Source organism: Hemiscyllium ocellatum, chromosome 14 (genome assembly GCF_020745735.1).
Source record: "Hemiscyllium ocellatum isolate sHemOce1 chromosome 14, sHemOce1.pat.X.cur, whole genome shotgun sequence".
Lineage (NCBI taxonomy): Eukaryota > Metazoa > Chordata > Chondrichthyes > Orectolobiformes > Hemiscylliidae > Hemiscyllium > Hemiscyllium ocellatum.
Genome location: NC_083414.1, coordinates 47,402,038 through 47,427,770, shown reverse-complemented (window position 1 = coordinate 47,427,770; position 25,733 = coordinate 47,402,038). Strand labels below are relative to the sequence as shown.

The 25,733-nt window shown below is 38.4% G+C and overlaps 1 protein-coding gene across 2 annotated transcripts in view; it reads right to left on the bottom strand.

Moving 5' to 3' along the window:
• Positions 1-25,733, bottom strand: part of LOC132822374 (microphthalmia-associated transcription factor-like) — a 276,393-nt gene that overhangs the window by 17,355 nt on the left and 233,305 nt on the right. For both annotated transcript variants that reach the window (XM_060835695.1, XM_060835696.1), the window contains exons 3-6: positions 16,560-16,787; positions 13,675-13,698; positions 12,461-12,556; positions 8,024-8,141 (exon numbers count right to left, since the gene is read on the bottom strand). In XM_060835695.1, coding sequence (XP_060691678.1) covers positions 8,024-8,141; positions 12,461-12,556; positions 13,675-13,698; positions 16,560-16,787 — 466 coding nt within the window. The remainder of the gene's footprint in view (positions 1-8,023; positions 8,142-12,460; positions 12,557-13,674; positions 13,699-16,559; positions 16,788-25,733) is intronic.

The window sequence follows — 25,733 nt, the reverse complement described above, 5'->3', positions numbered from 1 at the left end:
AAATAGCAATCTGCAATGCAAGGACATCTGTGATCTTGGTGAAGCTGGTGTTTGCTGTACCTTCTCATCTTGATGTGCTGGTGTCAAACATTAAAATGAAACTTTACCGGCTGTTTCTGTTCATTCAACTTCCTCAAAAAGGCAGTTTTTAACTGAAATAAAGAAAATCAACTGCTATCTAAAATGGTAAAACTAACTTGTGTTATGTGTTGTCACATAACATCTCCTTGGGATGGAGCCCGAGTTCTTGGCAGAGACAATGACCCCCTCTTCTTGTATCAAGATGGAGAACTGATCATTCAAGAAGTTAATGATTAGAAGCTTTAGAACAAATCACATCAGCTATGAAACAATGGCTAAATGGAAGTAAGGTAGACATGAGCTATGTTCTTCAGAATATGGAACTGACATGGAGAGAAGTCATAAGATACATCCATTTATGTGAGTTTTTGAATTTGGATTATGACAACAAAAATTGCTGGAATCCAAAGTGGAGAAGCAGGGGGGGCTGGAAGAAAAAGCTAGCCAAGCAGCATCAGGAGGTGCAGAAGTTGATGTTTCAGATCTAACCCTTTTCAGGATTTGAGCAGCCAAGACAGCTGCTGCCAAGGGAGTACTTCTTGGAAGAAAACTGTCAATCTTGTCTGTGGTTTGAAAACCAGCCTGAAAGTGCTCCTGGTTGCAGGCAGAGAATTGTAAAGGAAAGTTTCAATCCAGCAACAGTCATTCTATGAAACGAGGATCCATCAATCACTACTGTAAAGTAACTGCTTCACTGCAAACCAAAAAGTTCAGGTCAGTGAACTATTATGGACTTTACTGTACATTTTATTTGGCCAAATTTAAATATGGAATGCTCTGTATTGTTTAGCAAGCTTGGGTATGAGATTATATCTTCCTGCATTATTTTCCTATATATTTTTCGTAATTTTAATATTTTAGCCTGAATGGGTCTTAGCAATAAAACTAACTCCTTACACTCAAGTTTAACTTGAGTTCAACTCAAATATACCTGTCAGGTTTATTTATTTGCAAGATGTGCACATCCTAAATTGCCAACCTAGTAAATTGTTAAAAGTTCAATAACCTGTTGAGGTCAAATGAGGAGTGGGAGAAAAGGAAACCAGTTACTCCACCTCACTGGTCATAACAATGGCAAAAGTTAGGGCGTTTTGTAAGTGACCTCCTTCTCCAGCAATGAACAACAAACATGAAATATTAAAACATCATCTGGAAAATCCATAAGACTTCAAGACCTGGTCCAACTCCACAACCATTAATAATGCAGTCTCTATGCTCTCCTATGGTTGCAATATTTGTTACAATATGTTGCAAACTGCAGTGAGGGGATCATTTCTGAAGCACAAGCATCACAATATACCCTCAGAGAAGAACAAGGAGAATTGCCGCCTGAATATACACAGTGAACACCCTGCGGAAAGTCTTTGTCATCGTTATCCTCCTCAATATTCCAGCATCTTGTTCTTCTATTTTTATTTTCCAAATGATGATTCCCTTTCAAAGAGAGTCTAAGTGGTCTGTGCAGAAACCTTCAAGTCAGCCAAAAGTCCCTTATCACCTCCACACCAGTGGAAACAACTAATGAAAGCAGCAAACTCATGTAAAATCCCAGCAAAGGCCAAAATAAATCAACCAGCACCCAATCTGCAAACATTTACAAATCCCTATAAGCACTGCTGGTGGGATGTGCTCCATGCTGCTCAACTCGAAGTCAGCTGGAAATAATTTTAAAAGGATGCTGGTTTTGGGACTCTGCGCTCCAAAATGGCACTGTGGGCATCAAAGTCACAACTGCCTTGCCCTGCATGCCTCTACTGGATGTACACTGCATATACATTAAGACAAGAACCAATATGGTCTCAAATACAACTCATCTTATAACTGTGCAAATTCGCAAATACGATTTTTGAGCTCTCAGAGTATTTGCAATACCTGAAAAGTTGTGACTGTTGAGTACAATTTCTCACCCCAAGTCTGTAAATGTTCTAAATAAAAACTGAAAGAACAATGGATGCTGTAAGTCAGAAACAAAAACAGAGGTTGCTGGAAAAGCTCAGCAGGTCCAGCAGCATCTGTGCAGAGAAATCAAAGTTACCGTTTCAGGTCTGGTGAACCTTTCTCAGAATCGGACCCAAAACAGTAACTTTGATTTCTCTGCGCAGAGACTGCCTGACCTGCTGAGCTTTTCCAGCAATCTCTGTTTTTGTTTCTGTAAATGTTCTGATAGGCATTAAATTGACATAGAAATAACATAACCTGTATTATATAGATGGCTTTAAATTGACAAGTACATAATTTATTACATTTTAAGAGAATCTAATTTTTTCAATGAGATGCCAATTGGGATTGACCAATTTTCATTACATGATCAAAGAAGCCAGGGAAACTATGGATAATACTGTAGACATCCCTACTTATATAAAGAAGAATAATTTGCCTTCATGCAGTGCAGTCTCAATCTACAGATATCTTTAATTATCTCCTGGTCATTGAATAAGAAATGCAAAAAAAACTCATGAAATGATCCAACTAATTGTAACCATATGTTATGCTAACCTGTGACAAATCCTCAAATATTTGCTTCCTGATGTGAAGTTGCCAATAACCTCTAGGCTAACACTCTTGTACAAAAGTTTGAGTTCATTAAATTGTGCTCAAAAATGCACAAAATTTCCAGACACAATGATAAAGAAGAAACATTTTAATGGGTTCAAGTTAAGAACACGGAATCTTTAGAAAAAGCCAAAATTTTAGTTTACTTTAATCTACTTGTGAAGAGTGATGTCACAAATTTAACAAAAATGTTGCTTGATATCAACAGTGAGGCTAGGAATGGACTAATATTTCTTCCACTCACCGATATGCAAAGATTTCAGATAAATGCTTAATTATGTTGATGAACCTGACTTGTGTATCTTTTAAAATTGCTGAATGAATCAATTTTTGCAAAGCCACGTGCCTTGTTCCAACAACACAAATGTTTTTTTAACTTTGATACTTACTTCAAACTTTCCACTTGCTCAATATAAACATTGAATTTCTATGTACTTAATATTATTTGTTCTTTGCATTTGAGTTGTGACGATGCTGTGCCTTTTAAGAGGTTATTATGTCCTGGTTTCTTTCTGAAGAGAGTTTGAATGAGAGGTGCAGAGCTAGTAACTAAAGACCACTTGAGTAAACAGCCGGGGATGCTATTGGTTTTTTTTATAATGCAGCCTGAATGGGTGTGACCAGCTCTCTCAGATCACAATTCCTGAATACCACAGAAGCTACTTAGCACAGTTGGAAGCTTCATTGAATGCCTCCTGGCTGCTACTCTCTCTAAATTTGCTCTTTTCCTCATGGATCGCAGAACTGCATGTGAAAACCTGTGTCTGAATTTTACTTTTTTGCCCACACATGTATTTGTGGGATGTTACTATGCTGGAACAGTTAATTAGTAATAGTTACTGTATCTATTGTTCTGTTAAGTTTTCCAATAGAATTAAGTTATTCTAAATTCATCTCTTTGGTTGCATTTTAATCATAGTGTTTAAACAAAGTGTGTTTTGCTTAAAGTTGAGTAGTTTGACCAGTCGCATTACATCAGGGACAGAATTTTTTTAAAGGCAAATAAAAAGTAAGAAAAAGTTAGCGTGTAGGTTACCTTCTTAAAATATTTTGAGGGAGTCTGGTCTGGTCTATAAGAGGATCAAAATAAATAAATATTGATTGTAAGTAAATTTTAGAGAATTTTGTCCTCTGCTAATTAGATTTGCACATATGGAGCAATTATATCAATATTTCTGTGAGATACTCAGTATGGAATTTGTCAATTAAAACAAAATCGCACTTGCGCACAATGAGGCACTGAAGCACTTTACAAGCAATTAGGTGTTTCAGTGTTCAGAAATGAAGGAAATGCAGCAGCAAATGTGCAAACAGATAAACAGTAATCTACTTATTGTGATGTTGCTTTGGGGATAAATACTGGCCAGAACAAAGGGGACAACTTCCTTCCCTTCTTTGAAACTGCTCCATGGGTTTTTTTTCTTATTCAACTGAGAATTTAGATTAGGCTTTTTGTCTGAAAGATGGTACTATTCAATATTGCAGCATTCATGCAATACTGTACTGCAGTGCCAGTCTACATTGCGGTATTAAAGTCTTGGAGTGGAACTTGAACAAACAACTATCTAACTCAGGTGAGAATCTTGTCCATTATGCCATGAGGAAGCCTTACTATTTGGCTTAGCATGTTATTGCCGATTGCTGTGTTAGGGATGTTCACAAAGGTGTATTTTGTTTTTCTACCAATGCCAAAAACTTATATGCAAAAATTTGACAGGAAATGTCAGTGCACAACACAACCTTGATGGAGTTGCTGCAGATTGTGACTTGCATACTGTAATCAAAGAATCCCACTGGATATTTCCCCCACCGATAAAAATAGATATTTTTCCCACATATTTTATTTGAGTGAAAGTGAAATAGCAAATGTAGATAAGTTGTTAATTAACAATATTTAATATCCATCATGTTCTTGTCATTTTGGAAACATCTGTTCCTAGCACATATTCTGATGCCGTCAACATACAACTTCACCACACACAATTAAGGGCAGAATTTAACACTAGTGTACGATGGCAGGTGGCTGGCAAAATAACCATTGTGACCAACGCCAAATAACCCTTTAGGCTTGCTGAGCAGCTGACAGGTACACCTACTCAGAACCCATCCTTCACAGATCATGCACTGATGACATCATAGGGTCTGACTTCAATTTTAACATTTGTATTCAGGGTTTTTATTTGATAGGTTTAAAAACAAACCATCTATGTTGTTCTGGGTAGCAAGGTTAGATCTCACAGAATACAGGGAGAACTAGCCATTTGGATACAGAGCTAGCTCAAAGGTAGAAGACAGAGGAAGGTGCTGGAGGGTTGTTTTTCAGACTGACCAGTGGAGTGCCACAAGGATCGGTGCTGGGTCCTCTACTTTTTTTCAATGACATAAGTGATTTGGGTGTGAGCCTAAGAGGTACAATTAGTAACTTTGATGACACCAAAATTGGAGGGGTAGTGGACAGTGAAGAAGGTTACCTCAGATTACAACAGGATCTTGAACAGATGGGCCAATGGGCTGAGAAGTGGCAGATGGAGTTTAATTCAGATAAATGCGAGGTGCTGCATTTTGGGAAAGCAAATCTTAGCAGGACTTATACACTTAATGGTAAGGTCCTAGGGAATGTTGCTGAACAAAGAGACCTTGGGGTGCAGGTTCGTAGCTTCTTGAAAGTGGAGTTGCAGGCAGATAGGATAGTGAAGAAGGTGTTTGGTATGCTTTCCTTTATTGGTCAGAGTACTGAGTACAGGAGTTGAGCGGTCATGTTGCAGCTGTACACAACATTGGTTAGGCCACTTTTGAAATATTGCGTGCAATTCTGCTCTCCTCCCTATCGAAAAGATGTTGTGAAACTTGTAAGGGTTCAGAAAAGATTTACAAGGATATTGCCAGGGTTGGAGGATTTGAGCTATAGGGAGAGGCTAAACAGGCCGGGGCTGTTTTCCCTGGAGTGTCAGAGGTTGAGGGGTGACCATGCTGTTTCCATGCTGTACATCTCTATGACTCTATAATGGACATGTGTGAGAAAAATAAAACTTTTTATATACATGGAGGATTTTCTCAGTTGAAAAAAGTTCAGAACGAACAGAACAAACATTAAAGCAGAATGACTGTTTTTGGAAAAAGCAAAACTTGTTTTGGAAGATAATGGCAATAGCAAATAGTCAGAAATTAATTCAGTGAAGATGATAACCTGATAGGTACGTGTTATTAATGCAGAGATTGCAAACTACATAGAAATTGCAAATTAGTTCATTACTTGAAAGCTTCAGAACGCTATTCTCTGACAAAATAAACTGCATAATGACACTTCTTTGTCAGTAAATATATAAATTCAGAATTGGTCATTCCACTGACTAAGTTACTCTTCAATTGGTTTCAGTGGCAATTTAATACAAAACGTGTTTTCTCTGGGGCCAATCTGAAGATCCTGTGAAGTAAGTGCTTTATTGTAGAATTATAGATATCCCATTACAAAATGGCTACTTGAGCATTAATTGGCTATTATATATTGGATAGATTTATACCAGAAGTATATTCAGTGAAACATTCAGAAGTGTCACTCATCCTGTTGGTTCACTACAGCATTGTGCGTACTGCACTTCTCTCTTGCACTTCACCTGGGTGTAGGATGGTGTGATGACAGAGGAAGTGTCTGTCTGGCTAAAAGTGGTCTTTAATTAAATTTCAAGAGGAGTGACTCAAAACTGCTGCACAGGTTCTTGAAAGAACACATGAATTTAGGAAGCTGCTATCAGAACTTCTTTAATTCTATGTCAACAAGCTAAATGCTTGAAAAAACAGAATTAGAATTTAGCTTTAGGTATTATTAATATTGTTCATAATATTTAATGAGTAGTGTTGTATTTTCGATTTTAAATCAGTGACAAACAAGTATTAACGAAATTCACTTTGCTCAGTGCACAGAATGACAGCACTTATTCTTTTACAAAAAGAGATAATATACCAACCATATGTCAATTCACTGATACTAAGGTTCCTTCAAAAGCACATTCAAAAACAAAAACTTGTATAGCACCTTTAATAGAGTTAAACATTCTTCACAGAAGTATTATGAAACAAAAAAAAGGACACAAGTGCACATACACAGGTACTAGGATAGATGACTGATGTTTAATCAGACAGGGAGATTTTAAAACATCATAAAGCAGGAAATCAAGATAAACAGATGGAGAGGTTTAAGAAGGGAATTTCAGGACTTAGTGCTGAAACAACTGAAGACATGGTCATTAGTAATAGAGCAATTAATACTAGAGATACATAAGAAGTTATAGCTGGAATATTGCGGAGACTTTAAAGGATTATAGGGCTGGTTGTAAAGGCACAAGACATTTGAAAATAAAGATCACCTCTTCAAATCAAAGCATTGTCAGAGTGAGATCCAATGTATATCAGTGAACATAGTTGTACAGGGCTTGAAGCGAATGAGGATATGGGTAGAGTTTGAAATAATTTAAGTCTATGGAGGATGGAAGATGGAAGAGTGACTGGGGTACCATTGGAATGAGAGGTAATAAAAGCATTCGTGAGGACATTCATCTAATGTCAACTACTGCATAATCTAATAGGTAGAGAAATGGCATGACATCCATAATTTTAAATGTGTATATCCATAATTCCCAGAGAGCTGGTGCAAACTATTTGGTGAAAATTGAATGTAATACTTTTCAGCCAAGGATCGGGCAGAAATTTGTAATTCCCTCATATTCTTAGTCATTTCTTTCAATACCACATGGTTTAGAAACAAAATACTTACACAAGTAATATTTTAATCTATATTTCTATATAGAAAATCAATCTATATTTGGTCATCAAATCATAGAATCCTTACAGTATGGAAAGAGACCATTTGGCCCACTGAATTCACACTGAGCCTCTGATGAGCATTACACCCAGACCTCGAACCAATCCCTGTAACCCCTCATTTACCTCAGCTAATTCACCTAACCTGCTCCACTTTGGATTGTGGAAAGAAACTGGAACTCTCAGTGGAAACCCATGCATACAAAAACAGTGCTGAATGCTGGAACTGAACCCGGGTCCCTGGTGCTGTGAGGCAGCACTGCTAACCACTGAGCCACCACGTGAACCAGAATTGTAGGAAGGCTTGAGAATTCACGTGGAAATATTGGAGAATCATTGAAACTGCGGCATTATCTTAGCTCAACCATGCTATTGGTTTATTAGTAGTATTCGCTGGATACAGCATAGAAACTTGTACAACATTTTCTTCTATTTTTACCAAGACAAAGCAACATTTGAAATTACACTCCCTACTCGTCCACTGTACTTATTCTGTAAAATGATACCAATTAGTTACATGCACTTCAAAAGAAAATCAACTTTTTTTCTGGCTAACTGGGCTCCACTGTACCTGTTAGTTCCCTTTTAATATTCGGTAGGTTTGCAGGACAGGAATTGCTGATGGTAATGGCAGGAGCTGCCATTCCTGGATTATTGTAGACATCTAACATGTTGCCAGGCACAGGTAACTGAAACATAAAAGAATGACATGAGTTTTGTACATGTATAATAATCACTCATTATTACGAGGGGCAAAATTAATTGGCATATGGAAAAGTATCAGCTAATAAGGAAAGTTGGTCAACTTTTAAAGAAGGCAAATTGCAGATATTTAACCTGATTAAATACTTTGATTACATAATGGAAAAGCTTGATGAGAGTAATGCAATCAGTGAGTATATGGACCTACAAACGTTTGGCAAATGGTCTTGTAATAGATATTCAGCAAAATTAATGCCCATGGGATTACAAGGACAATGGGGCAAGGATAATTGGCTAATGGAGAAAAGGCAGAAAGCAGTGGAGAAAAGTTCTTCGCAGATTGGTGAAGAAAACTTCAGGCTCCCCCCGAGGTCAATATTAAAACCATTGCAAATTCCCTTTTTTTAAAATATCTAAATCTTGAGCTTTACAAACTACCGAGTTCTTCTTTCACTGCCTTCAACTCCACATCCATTTCTTTGGCTGGGAGTCTTCAGTTTCAAAAGACAACAGTTCAAGCCATCTCACTTCCATGCTCACAACCACAAACTAGCCACCTCCCAGGCCTTTTATTGGCTCCAGATCTTTTCTTTAGGAATTGCTATTGTGTCATTAGCAGTCTTTTTTTGGCTTTCCTAACTCACTTCAGTGTGTTTTACTCTGAATTTGCAACACCCCTCTCCCACCCCCGGATCCAACCCTAACACTCATTTTTTTTAAGGGAACCTCGCTGCATCAGACCAGCATCATTTCTTGTTGTATCTTGCCAAATGCACCTCATTGACTATCTGCCTGTCTCTGTGACAACCCTCACATCTGCCTCTCGCCCCATCTTATCGTGCATAATTTTGAGAACTTGCCACTCACCAGATTTTTGCTAAAATGCCAGCATCCTTGGCACCAGCACCACAGTTAATAGCCCACTGTGCACCCGAGGAGCAACGGCATTCCGAAGTTGCCCTGCTCAGTCAAGGATAGATTCGAAAGTTGACTGAGAAGGGAAGGATAGCATTGTGCTTCTCTGTCAGAGCGCTGGAGTTCCTGGTCAAGTGAGTGGTTTACTCGGTAGGAGTCCTCTTCCCAGATCACCAGCAGAGGAGGCCAAGCCACAAGTCCCAGGCAACATGGTCCAAGGTGTTCAGCAGGGTCAGTATGATGGTGTGAAGGAACAGCCAGCAATGTCATAAGAAGGTCAGTGACCTACTATTTCATCAGGGCAAGTCCTCTTTGCTACCTCACATTCATTGCCTTTGTTACTGCACCCACTGAGGTGCATGTCTTCTACCACTCTCAATAGTGCCTGCAACTCTTTGCCTCTCTCACCACTGGCCTCTGCGTGCCTCCACAACTTACCATATTTCACCCAGCGCTAACAGCTACTCACCTACTTTAAACTCACTCAATCCCTCCCTTTCTCTCATTCCAGGACAAGACAGCTACAATAGGATCCATGTGGGTAAGGTGACACCTGGCATTGGACTCCTCACCTTCCAAGGATTGCATCTTGGCCTTAAAAGTGGAAAACCAGACTGCCCCTGTGGGGTGCACAGACTTCCACGTCTCTCCACTGCATCTCTTGCATGACCCTGCTATCTATCTCATTCACTGCCTCCAAAACACTGGCTGTGATATCTTCTCTGTCTTCTATCTTGCAGCATCTCCTCAACCTCAGGAGGAGAAGAGTTCCGATGTTGAGAAGACGCCAGCAAGGCTGTATCCTGTACTCCCAACCAGCTTGGATGCTGGCACCTCAATGAGAATGTCACATTTATAAAGGGTGAGAGTACCTCACTCTTCCTGCACTCTCACTGATCTCTCTGTCCTTGGGCTGCAGTGATGCATCGAAGCTGAATACAAGCTTGAGAAAGAGAACCATAACTTTTGAATATCTATTTAACAGCCTTGCATTCCCAACACTGAATTAAATTTCAGACCATTACCTCAGTCCTCATTTTGTTTCTTTTTTTTTGCTTATGTTCGTTTTACTTTCTTGTTTTTCTCTTTAGTTCTTCACCATTCTGCCATTCACACATTTACTAGACATATGTGGTGTTTCTTTACTTAGTTTATTACCATTTCCTTTGGCCATCAACACATTTTGCCATTTCATTTCTCCTGTTTTACATCCTTTTGTTCCTTTCCCTTCCTTCCCCCTTTTCACTTGGTATTAAATATGTTTCTCCACAAATGCTGCCTGACCAGTTGAGTATTTGCAGTATTTATTAATGACCTAGATTTGAGTATACAGTGCATAATTTCAAAATTTGCACAACACTTGTTAATGTAGTAAGCATCAAGCTGCAGCAGAGATTTGTGGGGAAGTTGGAAAGGATGAAGAAATTAAGGAAGCAGGAGTTATTATATTTAAAGCACAGATGGTCAATAAAAAGACTTCATTGAAGTGTGCAAAATTAAGAATGGTTTTGGTATTCATTTATAAGAAACCGTTCCCTGAAGATGATAGAATACACATGTAAAACAACTGGCAAAGTTGAGAGGCAACTTGAGGAAAGTTTTTTTTTAAAGGCAATGAGTTTTTGTTATCTGGAATGCTGACTTAAAAGGTGGCGATAGCAGATTCAATATTAACGTTCAAAAGTGAATGGGTTAAATCTATAAAGGGGGAAAAATACAAGAAAGAACACAGGAGTGGAATTTATTGAATAGTACTATTAAAAAGCTGGCACAGATGCAATAAACTAAATGGCTTGCTTTATAGTAACGTTGTACTGAGATTGTGAGATCTTCACAAAAAAAGCCAAAAGGTTTCTGTGACAGGTAATCAAAATATTAGAAATATTTCAAACAAAATAGATATAGATCTATGTGGATGCAAACAGATGCATCAAAACTCGGGATACTGCTTGAGATGACTGGCCTGCTAGATTTATGAGATACTTAAATTCATTATGTCAGAAACACAGATAAATGTAAGTTTCAACAGTGTTTTCATCAACCGCAATTCTTTTTTGCAACTATAAAGGCTTTTATTTAAAAACAGTCAGTCGGGCCACTAGAATGTACAGAGGTATTTTCAAAGGTGGCTTTGATTACTACCACATTAATGTCCAGTTAAATTGGATTTTCCAAATATGATCATAATTTATGCAGCCTTGTTAATCACAAATCTGAGCAGTTTGATAAATATATTGACAAGCCTTTCACAGCATGCAAAAAAAGCCTGTGTATTTGTACAGTGCCACATCATGAGTCTTCAAAGCGCCAAAGAGTGTTTCAGATACAAGGAATTGCTGTGAAGTTCTGTCATGCAATTCTATGGGTGTCGGCAAGTGGCCATTTTTGCAGACCATAATATCCCGTAAATAGTATTAAAGATAAACAAATAGATCATTTACTTGCTGACATGACTTCAAAGTTATAATCATTTTAAAGCTGTTAACATTTCCTGCTTTTGGAAACAACCAAATGGATAAGCTCCATGCAATGTGGTTATGACACAGTATATTTCTTCACTCATTATCTGACAATTACACTTCAATATTTGTGTGTCTCAGACTAGTGTTGTTGTACTTTAAATGTCATGAAATACAAACAAATACAACACAATCATAGATACTAAATTATTTTGTTATTCTATGTTTGAATGATTAAACATTTTTTGAACTTAATATTTCACAGTAAAAGAAAAATTGTACTCAAGGAGTATGCCTATTATTGATGTAGTACTTTGTTCAAAAAAGGCATTTAATTGAGGTTTTCTCCTCAGAAGTATTCATGAGGAAAAGTTAGTACCCTAAGTAACAAGTGTTACAAGTGGCAGTATTGTTTCCTGGTTGGCAGGATATGGCAGGTAATTTTTCATGTGATACGCAGCTTCCAGCACAATATTACATGCATTACATATACATCAGAAATTTAGAGTAAGCCCAGAACAGAACAATGGCCCCAAACTTAGTTAAATGCATTCTACACATGAACTGGTTTAAAAACAAAAATTCTGATAATGCTAGTTTTCTTTGTCTAAAGTGACCTCGATTCCAGGCACCAGAGCGAAAATGTAGCAGCATATCAGAAAGCTAATGGAAAGGAGAAAAGGAGAACATTAAAGAGCTTCATGTGTGGAATGAACTGCCAGAGGATGTGGTGGATGCAGATACAGTTACAACATTTAAAAGACATTTGGATAAGTACACAAGTAGGTGAAGTTTGGAGGGATATGAGCAGGCAAGTGGGACTAGTTTGGGAACATGGCTGGTGTAGATTAGTTGAACGAAGCGCCTGATTTCATGCTGTATGATTCTACAGCTATGACTCTAATCCAAATTGATAGGAGATACAAAATTACCGTATTAGCCATTGGAATTCCTGGGTCCATCAGTCCAAGGATGTCATCATTATAACTTGACTCCAGGCTAATAATGTCATCAATGACATCATCCATCTGTACCAAGCAGCAGGAAAAGAGCATATAAGAAACAAAGGCCTCAGATCTGCCAGGATATAGTGATTTTTAATTTTAAAATCCTTTGAACTATTCATAGTAATATCATTTTTCAAGCAGATTCATTTATAGCTTTGAGAGAAAAATGTGAGATCACACTAAGCTTGCTTCTCTCATCTTAGGACTCGTTAAAATTATCACCATCACAGCCATCTGTTACATCAGTGTTCTTTTTACGAACAGAAAATTATAAACCTAATTTTAACATTAGTCATTAGTCATCGGGCTTGCCAAATCATTGTTTGCCATTCCATTAAAATGTTAGTTCTCTCCTAATGATAATCTGTTAATTAAATGAGTTCCAAACTTTATGATGTAGACTTACATTCTTACCCCAGTATTCTGCATCAAGTTAGACTGACCTTGATAGAATTCAGTCCATTTTCAATCTACTGACTATAAATGGCAAAGAATTTAATTCTCAATCTGATTTAGATAAAAGCACACATCTGAAAGGTGAAAGGCACATTTTGGTAGTAGTAGGTAATTTTTGAACCTGAACTATGATCCTAAATGTAAAGGGGCTCTGTATGAAAATAGCTGAAAAGGTGTCAATTGATTCATAAAAAGTATGGTACCCACGTGATTCTCTGCAAGTTGCAGTCCACTAAATTGGCGGGTAAGAAAAACTGGTCATTAACAAAAAGAGTGTTTTAGAGGACAGGCTAAACTTTCATGAAAGTGTTGCATTTTCAGAAGGATCTTAAAATGAGAAAAATAAAGATGGTAAGGCATGAGGAAGGCGTGAAGGCATGGTACCAGTATGAGGCGAACAAAAAATGTGCCATTCATTATTACGCATTGTCAAACCAAAACCAGTCCAAAATGATAACATACCCCACTGTAATGAGAGGTCATCAACCTAAAACATCGCCCCACTGCCGGAATTGATAATTTTTCTTCTGTTTTTGCCTCATATATAATTATTTATTTTTAGTACATACATTCTGATATGAAATGGCAAACTCAAAATAATTACAGGTTTTAACAACTAGTATAAGGCAACACATTCGGTAGGTTTGACGTAAACATTAACATTTGTAAGTTACTTTTATTACCATTTTCATTTCCGGTAACCAGACCTGCAAAATAAAATAAAAAGTATTAGATATTCTGTGAAAACTCCCCAAAACTTGGGGTTGTAATTAATTATATATATTTAAATTATAATATAAATTCAGATAATTAACATTTAGCAATACCTAACAAGCCTCGCAAGAACTAAAGCACAATACAATTAACATCGAGACAACCTTTAAAAGCCTCGCACAGAAAATTAAATAAATGCCTTTTTTTAAAATTACACAACCCATTGAGGAAACTGAATACCATACCCAACCTTTTGATATGTAACTTAAAAATGTAAAGAGCTGAAGTGTAAAACTTCTCAGTATATTGCAAAATCACAATATTATGAGTAAAGGGAAATGTAATGTGGGGTTTCCACTAGGTTGTGCTGTTCTCTCCCGTGTAGTTCACGTGAAACCAGTGCAAAAGATTAAAGAATTTCAGGCACATAACACAGGCAGTGCCAATCGAATTTCTGACAGCTATTGTGCAATACCCTGGTCCCTCCCAAAACAGCCAATTCCAAAATTAGATGAAATACTATTATGAATTTCTGTTAATTGCCTCTCTTTGGTGGGTCCAAGGATTGTGTTCAAATTATTTCCAATATTTACAGATAATGAAGTAGACTGTGATGAAAATGCTTATCTTTGAGATTAGCCCATGTTTGGCTTTAGTAATCAAACTGCACCAACTTAACACTGAAATATTTATGTTTTATATATTTTTGTATATCAAAAAACATATTTTCGAAAGCAAAAATGTATACTTATGGTGTTAGAATTTGTCTAATTCTGTTGGTTTATGGCAAATATTGGGAAGGAGGAGAAGGGTTAACTCCAGAAAACCAATTCAATTTGGATGCAATTTGCACTTGGATCATCAATTATGTCCAAAATAGACACTCCTTACCTAGAAACACATGTAAATAAGCTTTACTGTTGCTGTATTGTAAAGCATTAACAAATTTAAAATAAACAGGCCACTGAGCTATTGCAAACAATGCAGGAGGATGTCTTCAAACACTAAAACTATTTTGTGTAGAAAAGTATACAGTGCTGATCTATAAACAGTAGATCCTCCTCAGCACTTTGTTTGTTCTGTTTGTCATCTTTGTTGGGCTTACATTTGTTTCACGGAACAGTCCTTATATGTTAATTTCTTTTAAACTGTATTTATAAATTTTGGCAAAGTTAACATTGGCTCCAATTCTATTGCTAGTAAATCATTATATTTGTGTTTGTATCTCTTCATATTGCATTTTCCATAAGTTTAATTCTTTATTTAAGGACAAAATATTTCACAGATGATAGCATTAAATAGCGCATGTATATGCTGATAAGCATTCTGTAATCAATACATTAAAAATAAGATACAAAAGCATTTAATGTAATTAAGTAGAACACTCAATAATAATTTTCAAATCAACCAGAGGTGATATTGGTAAACAACGTTCTTCTTTTACAATATTGTGAATATTTAAATTAACAAAGTAGATATTGAATGTTTAATAGTCTATCACTTTCTACAAATTATCACTTAACAATAATAATCGTCTAATCATGAGCTGTTCTATGAATGGTTGGATTATTTCCTGATATAAATAGACAATATATTGATACAGATCATATCTAGATTTAAAAGGTTAGACTTAAAATTACCACTTTCATTATAGGACTACTGAACTCCACTGGGAAATGTTCTGCAGAGTGATTATAATGGATTTGTAACAGTGAGTAATTTTAAAAACCTGTACCACATGGTCAGTTTGGGCTGTCGAGATGCTACAGCAACTTGGAATGGGTTGGTCAGTTATCTTAAATCACGGACAAGAATGAGCCATTATATTCTATTGTTACATTTCTTGAGGACAGACTTTTTAAAAAGTGCAAATCGACAGTATGCCACACCCTCAAACAACCAATTTTGCCACTGCTGGTATTTTACCAGACATAATTGTCATGGCAAACATACATGTTCAACCTGGTGAGATTTACTGTGTGAGCAGCAGTGCCGAAAATATAAATATTTTAGAAACACAATGTTTTACAGTGACTAAAATCCAGAGGTAGCTTTAACAATTTATTTTTTGCATCTTCATGTCTATATTTAACATAAAACATAAATTATGTTTGGTTAAACTATATGTGGTCAGCACTGCTGCCTCACAGTGCCAGGGAACTGGATTCGATTCCACCTTTGGATGATTGTCTGTACAGAGTTTGCACGTTCTGCCATGTCTGTGAGGGTTTCCTCTCGGTGCTCCAGTTTCCTCCTGTTGTCCAAAGATGCGCAAGTTTGGTGGATTGACCATGCTAAATTACCCCATCGGATCCAGGGATGTGCAGGCTATGTGGGTTGGCCAGGGGAAGTGCATGGGATAGGGTAGGGGGAATGGGTCTGGGTGGGATGCTCTTCAGAGGGTCGGTGTCAACTCGATGGGCCAAATGGCCAACTTGCACACTATAGGAATTCTATGATAAAAGGTAATCTGTTTTATGATGATTAAACTTTGTTCGAATGAGAATCACTAATCTACAATGCTGTTATTTTTGATACATGCACCTCCATAAGAGGCTTTCTCAACTTTGGGCCCCCACAAATGTACAAATTTGATTTTAACATTTCATAACGTTTTCGTTCTTGTATTCAAGGAGGCAAAATATTATTAATTAACATAAATGTCACAATATCAAACTGTAACAAAAAGTACAACATTTTCAAGATAATTTTACCTGAACTATGCAGGGCTGATTTTAAAAGATGAATTGATAAACAAACACTAAATGTCACCTTTGAGTCAATCATACGCTGCTTAATGATTTATTTTTTAACAACTCACTCAATATTTACTGTAAAAAGATTTTAAGATTACCTCTTTTTCACAGTTTGAGCTGATGTTTAGCATTGCCATTGGGCTGTTAGGTGCACTGCTTCCAGTACCTGGAGGCATGGCATGATCACTTGGTTGGTTAGAGCAAGGCATGCTTAAGGCTTGGTTTGTCAGCTTGTTGCCCAGAGTGGTTGACAAATACTGCTTTACCTGCTGCCTTTGGGCTTGCTGAATGTGGTATTTGGTTGGGTTTTCAAGGTGGGTTTGCACCTGCATGTAGAAGAGAATTTTTTTTTAGAAATCAGTCTTATGCTTTTATTTGTTGCTATTATTAAAGCGTAACATTGTGCACAGTTGTTGTGGTTCTGTTCACCGAGCTGGGAATTTGTGTTGCAGACGTTTCGTCCCCTGTCTAGGTGACATCCTCAGTGCTACTAAGGATAGCTATCCTTAGTAGCCACACACGCAGATGACAAGCAACATGAGTTCGACTGGGACAACACTACTACTATAGGACAAGCCAAACAGAGAACAACTAGGAAATTCCTAGAGGCATGGCACTCATCCACTGATTCAATCAACAAGCACATCGACCTGGATCCAATATACCAGCCGCTGCAGCAGACAGCTGGAACTGACAACAGGAAGCGACAGATTCAAACCACTATAAATGCCGGAGGATACATCACAGAAGCACTTCACAGGAGGCTCCCAAGCACTGAGAATGTCATCTAGACAGGGGACAAAATGTCTGCAACACAAACTCCCAGCTCGGCAAACAGAACCACAACAACGTGCACCCGAGCTACAAATCTTCGCACAAACTTTGAATTGTGCACAGTATAACAAAAACCTACGCATAACTGTGAAGATCTTCCTGGCCAACAAGTGAGACACTGAGGAATGAAACAAAATGGCAACAAAAATTCAAGATTATGTCCCTTCAGGAAACATTATTAGGAAGAAACTTCAAAGTAGTCCCTTTATTGCAAAATTTTAGAAGAGCATCACAGTTTGTGAATTTACTCTAGTTGAGCTACAAGAAAGGCTGCAAAGCTGCATATAGTTTTACGATTTTACTGATTTCAAAGATGTTCCTTCAATGGGATAACAAAGAGCCTTTAACTGCAAAGCCATACAGTTTTCACAATCATGAAGCCAATTGCCATATATTAAGTTACAAAATTAATTGACATTCTAATTCAATAAAATGCCTATTTGCTGATAGTTCAGCTGCAAGTAACTGTTCAGCATTGATGAGCAGTTCTTTCATGAGTTGTACACATATAAAATTTGTTACCTTCATTAGTTGTTTTGGAAATTGCAAAGGCTCTGCAACAGATACCATTAACTATATATAATTAGAAGATAAATAAGTCAAGAATATCAAAACTGAGAGTAATAAAAAGTGAGTAATGTCGCTTTCAAGTGCTGCTGGAACAGCCAATTCAAAACAAAATACACTGACCATTTAAAGCACTTTTCTTTAAAACTTACCTTATAATGATTAAGTTCCAACATTTCAAGTATGATGAAACATCTACTAGGATTTTAAAGTAATCAATATGTGTTAGAAATGCAGCCACACTTACTCCACTCAAGGAAAGTGATAGCTTTTGACTATGATGAAAAGATGGTTTATCAGTGGCCTAGATTAAATTGAAAAAATAAACCAATGGTCTTATAAAACGAAAGCTCCCTTAATTAGTTATGCATATAAAGACATCAACAGCACACAGAAGAAGCTTTCAAGATGCCATGGTAGTTAGCCATATAAATTAAAAATGATTTGCCATTAGCTGTTTTTACACAGCTTTGACGTCATTGCTTTTATACATAAAATTGGTTCTTTCATGGGAGACCATGATTTTTTTCTTGACTAATAATTGCTTCAAGGTTAATTCATTTTCTCGTTCCAGTCCCAAATTTGTAAGTCGATGAGTGAACAATGATCACAAAGAAACCTTTTATCAAAAATAAAAAGAAAACGCTACAATGAATAAGTTGGGCAAAGATCTAAATATTATGAGAAATGTTCAAACAGATGCGCAATCATCTCCAAAATCTTTTACTTGTCCTTTTACTTTGTTCAACCAAGTTTACCCATTCTTTTGTGTCTCATTACAAGCTGTCTGTTGGTTTGTGGACTGGACAATCTGAAATGGAATTTTGCCAGAACTCAGCACTATGGCCTGTTATAGCTAACCGGATAATATCAGTTTTTGTTAATCTTAACATTACCTTGTTTCTCCCTGTCAATCCACCTTAAATCTCCACCTTGAACTTGGAAAACCAAAATTAATCAGGTGAGTCAGATGAGTAACAGTAATCTAAATAAAACATATTCATGTAGTTTGACAAATTGTCTATTGCCTCTTTATCAGATTGTCAATTTTTCTTAAAAATAGGTTTTATTGAGGAAACTTCTGATTTTGGAAACTATTTTTTGGTTTTCAGCGGCTCCTTTTTCTTTATCACTAATTACTTTATTATATGATACTATCACTTAGTAACAATATCATCTATATTTCTGTTGATATAGACTCTGTGGATTTGGACTCTCACAAATTTATCCCCAGTAATTATCACTGTTCCCAATGAACATAATGCCACAAGGTACATGCATTTTTTTAGACACTACAACAGTTAAATCAACACAAGACAACAAGCATACAAATGTTTAAAAAAGACCTGACACACTTCCATGGAAATAAACACTACTAAATAAATATTCGTAAGACTGAACCATTGTCCTATGTTCTCACAACAAAATAGCTCACTCATCACTAACTCTCATTGTTACACTCAACAGCTTCAGCCACTTGCTTTCACTCACCCTAACATTCCTAGATACTGACCCTACATGCCCTCTGCCCTGCCTTACCACTCACTCAGGTCACATCACCCAGCTGCACCAGCATATTCCAATGTCATCTCGCTTAATCTCTCCCTTTCTCTCATTTCAGGAGAAAGAGTCCATAATAAGGGAGGAAGAGCCAGGACTGGTCGTGGGGTAACCAATATTGAGCTCCTCAGTAGTTGTATTTTAAACTATTCAACAACACAAATAACATGCTAGGAAACTAAAAGACCTGGAATGCAAAATTCTCAAGATTCTGTTCTTGCAACCTGTGATATGGTTTGCCATTAAAATTTGCTGGAATCATAGAATTACCTTGCAGAAGCTAGAAGATTTATAGATCCAAGACTGAAAAACTGTTTATAACATTAGGCAGAAAAGAAAAGTTGCAGATATTGGAAATCAGTAACTGAAAAGAAAATTCAGGATACTGATTCAGAACCAGTCAGCCAGCAGGTAGAGAGGTTGATGTCATAGATGTTGATCATTTTTCAGATCTCCACTCCACACTGGACGCAGTATCCTCATCCAGCTCCACTAAAGGATGCAGTCTTTAACAAAATATTAAATAGTAGAAACCAAACGAAGCTGCATCAGGACACTATTCAAAAGAGCTACAACACACTGCAGTACACCAGAACTGCGAAAAGAGGAAGAGGAACACCTATACAAGGTATTCGCCAAAAACGGATACCCGCGCAACTTTATCAACAGATGCCTAAGAGATAGACCACGGAACGAGGACATGCCACAACCAAAAGGACTAGCCACACTACCATACATCAGGAGCGTTTCAGAACTGACAGCCAGACTACTGTGACCCTTAGGACTCATAACGGCACACAAACCAACAGCCACGCTCAGACAACAACTTACTAGAACAAAGGAGCCAATACCAAACATGAGCAAAACTAATGTAGTTTATAAAATATCATGCAAGGACTGCACAAAACACTATATAGGACAAACAGGAAGACAGCTAACAATCGGCATACATGAACACCAACTAGCCACGAAACGACACGACCAGCTATCCCTAGTAGCCACACACTCAGACAACAAGCAACATGAATTCGACTGGGAAAACACTACTATCAGAGGGCAAGCCAGACAGAGAACAGCCAGGGAATTCCTAGAGGCATGGCATTCATCCACAAACTCCATCAACAAACACATCCACCTGGACCCAATATGCCAACCACTACAGCGGACAGCTGAAACGGACACCCGGAAGCGGCAAGGACAGACCACTATAAATACCGGAAGAAACATCAAAGAAGCGCTTCGCAGGAGGCTCCAGAGCACTGATGATGTCTCCTAGCCAGGGGATGAAACGTTTGCAACGAAAACTTCCAGCTCGGCGAACAGAACCACTATAACAAGCACCCGAGCTACAAATCTTCGCACAAACTTTGAGTAGAAACCAAACCACAAATGCATAAAGAAAAGAGAACACAAACTCTACAAAAAGGATGAAAAATTAACTGCTGTCATATAAAGAAAAGGCTGATAACATCAGCTCAGTTTCACTCTTAAAGACCCTATTTGCTTGATTGTTTCTCTGGCTTTGCACATTCATAGATGCTCTCTTCACAGTACTGAGAGCAAGTTGAACAGATGAAGAAAGGTTGTTTATTCTTTAATTAGTACACTCCACTCTCTCCTTTGATAAGAATGCCCAATGTACCATCTGCGATCTGAGCTAAAAATGGGCTGTGGGATGCTATTTAAGGCAATTTAACTTGGCACACTTGTGCTCTCCAATAACTAGTGTTATAATCCAATGATTCATGGTTCTGTCTAACCTGATCTCATTTCAGTAGCACAACCTTAACCATTTTCCAATGCGTCGGATTAAATTTTAAATCTCAGCTACTTTTAGAGTTATAGAGTCATAGAGATGTACAGCATGGAATCAGAACCTCCGGTCTAACTCATCCATGCCGACCAGATATCCGACCCAATTTAGTCCGACCTGCCAGCACGCACCCCACATCCCTTCAAATCCTTCCTATTCATATACCCAACCAGGTGCCTTTTAAATGTTGCAATTGTACTAGCCTCCACCACTTCCTTTGGCAACTTATTCCTTGCATGTACCACCCTCTGCGTGAAAAAGTTGCCCCTTAGGTCTCTTTTATATCTTTCCCCTCTCACCCTAAATCTATGCCCTCTAGTCTGGACTCCCAGGCCCCAGGGAAATGACTTTGCCTATTTACCCAATCCATGCCCCTCATACTTTTGTAAACATGTATAAGGTCATCCCTCAGCCTCCGACGCTCCAGGGAAAACAGCCCCGGCCTGTTCAGCATCTCCCTATTGCTCAAATCATCCAAGCTTGGCAACATCCTTGTAATTTTCTTCTGAACCCTTTCAAGTTTCACAACATCTTTCCAATAGGAAGGAGAGCAGAATTGCACACAATATTCTAACAGTGGCCTAACCAATGTCCTGTACAGCCGCAACATGACCGCCCAACTCCTGTACTCAATACTCTGACCAATAAAGGAAAGCATACCAAACGCCTTCTTCACTATCCTATCTACCTGCAATTCCACTTTCAAGGAGCTATGAACCTGCACTCCAAGGTCTCTTTGTTCAGCAACACTCCCTAGTTCCTTACCATTAAGTGTATAAGTCCTGCTAAGATTTGCTTTCCCAAAATGCAGAACCTCGCATTTATCTGAATTAAACTCCATCTGCCACTTCTCAGCCCATTGGCCCATTTGGTCAAAATCCTGTTGTAATCTGAGGTAGTCCACTACAGCTCCAATTTTGGTGTCATCTGCAAACTTACTAACTCTACTTCTTATGCTCACATCCAAATCATTTATGTAAATAACAAAAAGTAGAGGACCCACCACCGATCATTGTGCCACTCCACTGGTCACAGGCCTCCAGTCTGAAAAACAACCCTCCACCACCACCCTCCGTCTTCTACCTTTGAGCCAGTTCTGTATCCAAATGGCAAGTTCTCCCTGTATTCCATGAGATCTAACCTTGCTCATCCATCTGCCATGGGGATCCTTGTCGAATGCCTGACTGAAGTCCATATAGATCACATCTACGGCTCTGCCCTCATCAATCCTCTTTGTTACTTCGTCAAAAAACTCAATCAAGTTTGTGAGACATGATTTCCCATGCATAAAGCCATGTTGACTATCCCTAATCAGTCTTTGCCTTTACAAATACATGTACATCCTGTCCCTCAGGATTCCCTCGAACAACCTGCCCACCACCGACGTCAGGCACACTGGTCTATAGTTCCCTGGCTTGTCCTTACCACCTTTCTTAAACAGTGGCACCACGTTAGCCAACCTCCAGTATTCGGACACCTTACCTGTGACTATTCACGATACAAATATCTCAGCAAGAGGCCCAGCAGTCACTTCTCTAACTTCCCACAGAGTTCTATGGTAAACCTGATCAGGTTCTGGGGATTATCCACCTTTATGCGTTTCAAGACATCCAGCACTTCCTCCTCTCTAATATGGACATTTTGCAAGATGTCACCGTCTATTTCCCTACAGTCTAAATCTTCCATGTCCTTTTCCACAGTAAATACTGATGCAAAATACTTGTTTAGTATCTCCTCCATTTTCTGCGGCTCCACACAAAAGCTGCCTTGCTGATCTTTGAGGGGCCTATTCTCTCCCTAAGCACCCTTTTGTCATTTGTAAAAACCCTTTGGATTCTCCTTAATTCTATTTGCCAAAGCTATCTCATGTCCCCTTTTTGCCCTCCTGATTTCCCTCTTGAGTATACTCCTACTTCCTTTATACTCTTCTAAGAATTCACCCGATCTATCCTGTCTGTACCTGACATATGCTTCCTTCTTTTTCTGAACCAAACCCTCAATTTCTTTAGTCATCCAGCATTCTCTATACTTACCAGCCTTTCCTTTCACCCTAACAGGAATATACTTTCTCTGGATTCTCGTTATCTCATTTCTGAAGGCTACCCATTTTCCAGCAGCCCCTTTACCTGCGAACATCTGCCTCCAATCAGCTTTCGAGTTCTTGCCTAATACCGTCAAAATTGGCCTTTCTCCAACTTAGAACTTCAACTTTTAGATCTGGTCTATCCTTTTCCATCATTATTTTAAATCTAATCCAATTATGGTTGCTGGCCCCAAAGTGCTCCCCCACTGATACCTCAGTCACCTGCCCTGCCTTATTTCCCAAGAGTAAGTCAAGTTTTGCACCTTCTCTCATACGTACATCCACATACTGAATCAGAAAATTGTCTTGTAAACACTTCACAAAATTCTTAGATTTTGATGATCTGTATCACCAGAGACAAATACAGACTAGGGAAATCAAATGTCAGACTACAGTCAACTTTAAAATGTACACAGTCTCAGAGAGGACAACATGATGTTTAACACTAAAAATGAAGATCTCCAGGAAAATGACTATGGTATCAAAAAAGTCAGACTGCAGCAGAAATAGCAATATTAACAAATGTAAATATTTCAGATAAACACACACATTTCCCACCAATTTGGCAGAAAGATGAAAAACTATGTACTCTAACATAGTTCTAACTTCTCAAATGAAAGTGGAAGTGGGTGTTAGATCTGGCAGAGGAGCGACCATCCCCTATTTTTGTTCCAACGCTGCACTGCTGCTTCTGAAGCTTTGGCATTTTTCCTGCATTCCATGAAAGATACCAGCTGTGTTCAAGTTCAAGGTATTATATGGCCTTGAATGATATAATGCTTCAGCTTTCATTTGAAAAGTTGTGGTTTCCTATCTCAACTAACCTCCCAGACAGTGCATTCCAGATTCACATTACAGATTCCTCCTTCTCCTACCTTTCACCTTTAAATTGTGCCCCTTGTTATTGGCCCTTCAACAGCTACTTCCTTTCCATACCGTTCAATCTGATACATTTCAGCTGAGTTCCCACAAATGTCACATTCAATTTCTTTTCTTTGATGCAGCTATTTTATGAACAGAAAAAACATTGTATTCTAATCCGAGACATCCTGGTCCACTCTTCTCATAACCTAGTCTACTGTGTTCACTGCTCACAATGTGGTCTCCGCTAGTTTGGGGAAACGAAGCAGAGACTGGGTGACCGCTTTGCAGAACATCTACGTTCCGCCAGCAAAAAAGAACCTGAGCTTCCAGTTGCCTGTCACTTTAACACACCACCCTCTTCCATGGCCAACCTCACTGTCTCAGGCTTGCTACAGTGTTCCAACAAAGCTCAGCGCAATCTGGAAGAACAGCACCTCATTTTCCACTTGGAGACCCTGCAGCCCTCTGGACTCAATATCAAGTTCAATAATTTTAGGGCCTGAACTCTCCTGCTTTGTAGCCCCCAACCTCACACACCAGGCCTTGTTATCACCTAGTCTGCTTTTACACACTACCTATTGTTAGCCATTAACAGTCCCCATTAACAACTATTCATCCTCCCAGCCAGATCATTATCCACTTCTTTGTCTGCCCAACTGTTTGTCACTTTCTTTGGGCTCTATCCCCACCCTTGTTTATTCCTTACCCCCTCCCCCCACCCTATCGTCTGCATATGAACTGACATTTTCCCAGCTACCAACATTTCTGAGTAAGGATCACCAGATCAAAAACATTAACTCTGATTCCGCTTCACAGATGCTACCAGAACTGCTGAGCTTTTCCAACAACTTCTGTCTTTGTTTCTGATTTACAGCATCTGCAGTCCTTTTGGTTTTTATATTCTAAAGTTTACCACGATAGAATCATCTGCCTTTATTAACTTTAAAAAGCATGCACCTATTGTGGGCGGCACGATGGCACAGTGGTTAGCACTGCTGCCTCACAGCGCCAGAGACCCGGGTTCAATTCCCACCTCAGGCGACTGACTGTGTGGAGTTTGCACATTCTCCCTGCGTCTGCATGGGTTTCCTCCGGGTGCTCCGGTTTCCTCCCACACTCCAAAGATGTGCGGGTCAGGTGAATTGGCCATGCTAAATTGTCCGTAGTGTTAGGTAAGGGGTAAATGTAGGGGTATGGGTGGGTTGCGCTTTGGTGGGTCGGTGTGGACTTGTTGGGCTGAAGGGCCTGTTTCCACACTGTAAGTAATCTAATCTAATCTATTTTCAGTCCTTCATTTATTTAAGGTAATGCAATTTGACATAGAATAAATAATGAGTGGTCATTAACTTCGGTTTAGATTGTCACTTTTTTTTCAAAAAGAAGGTATGCTTACCGAGATAGGCTATAAGGTTTTTTTTCCATTTAATTGAACTTAATTGGAAAATATTACATTACTTAGAATGAACAAAGCTCCTCAGATGTTTGATAGCCATTCTCTTGTGCTATTTTTAAGCTGTAATATCATGTGGAAGACAGGAAAATTCTGTTGCA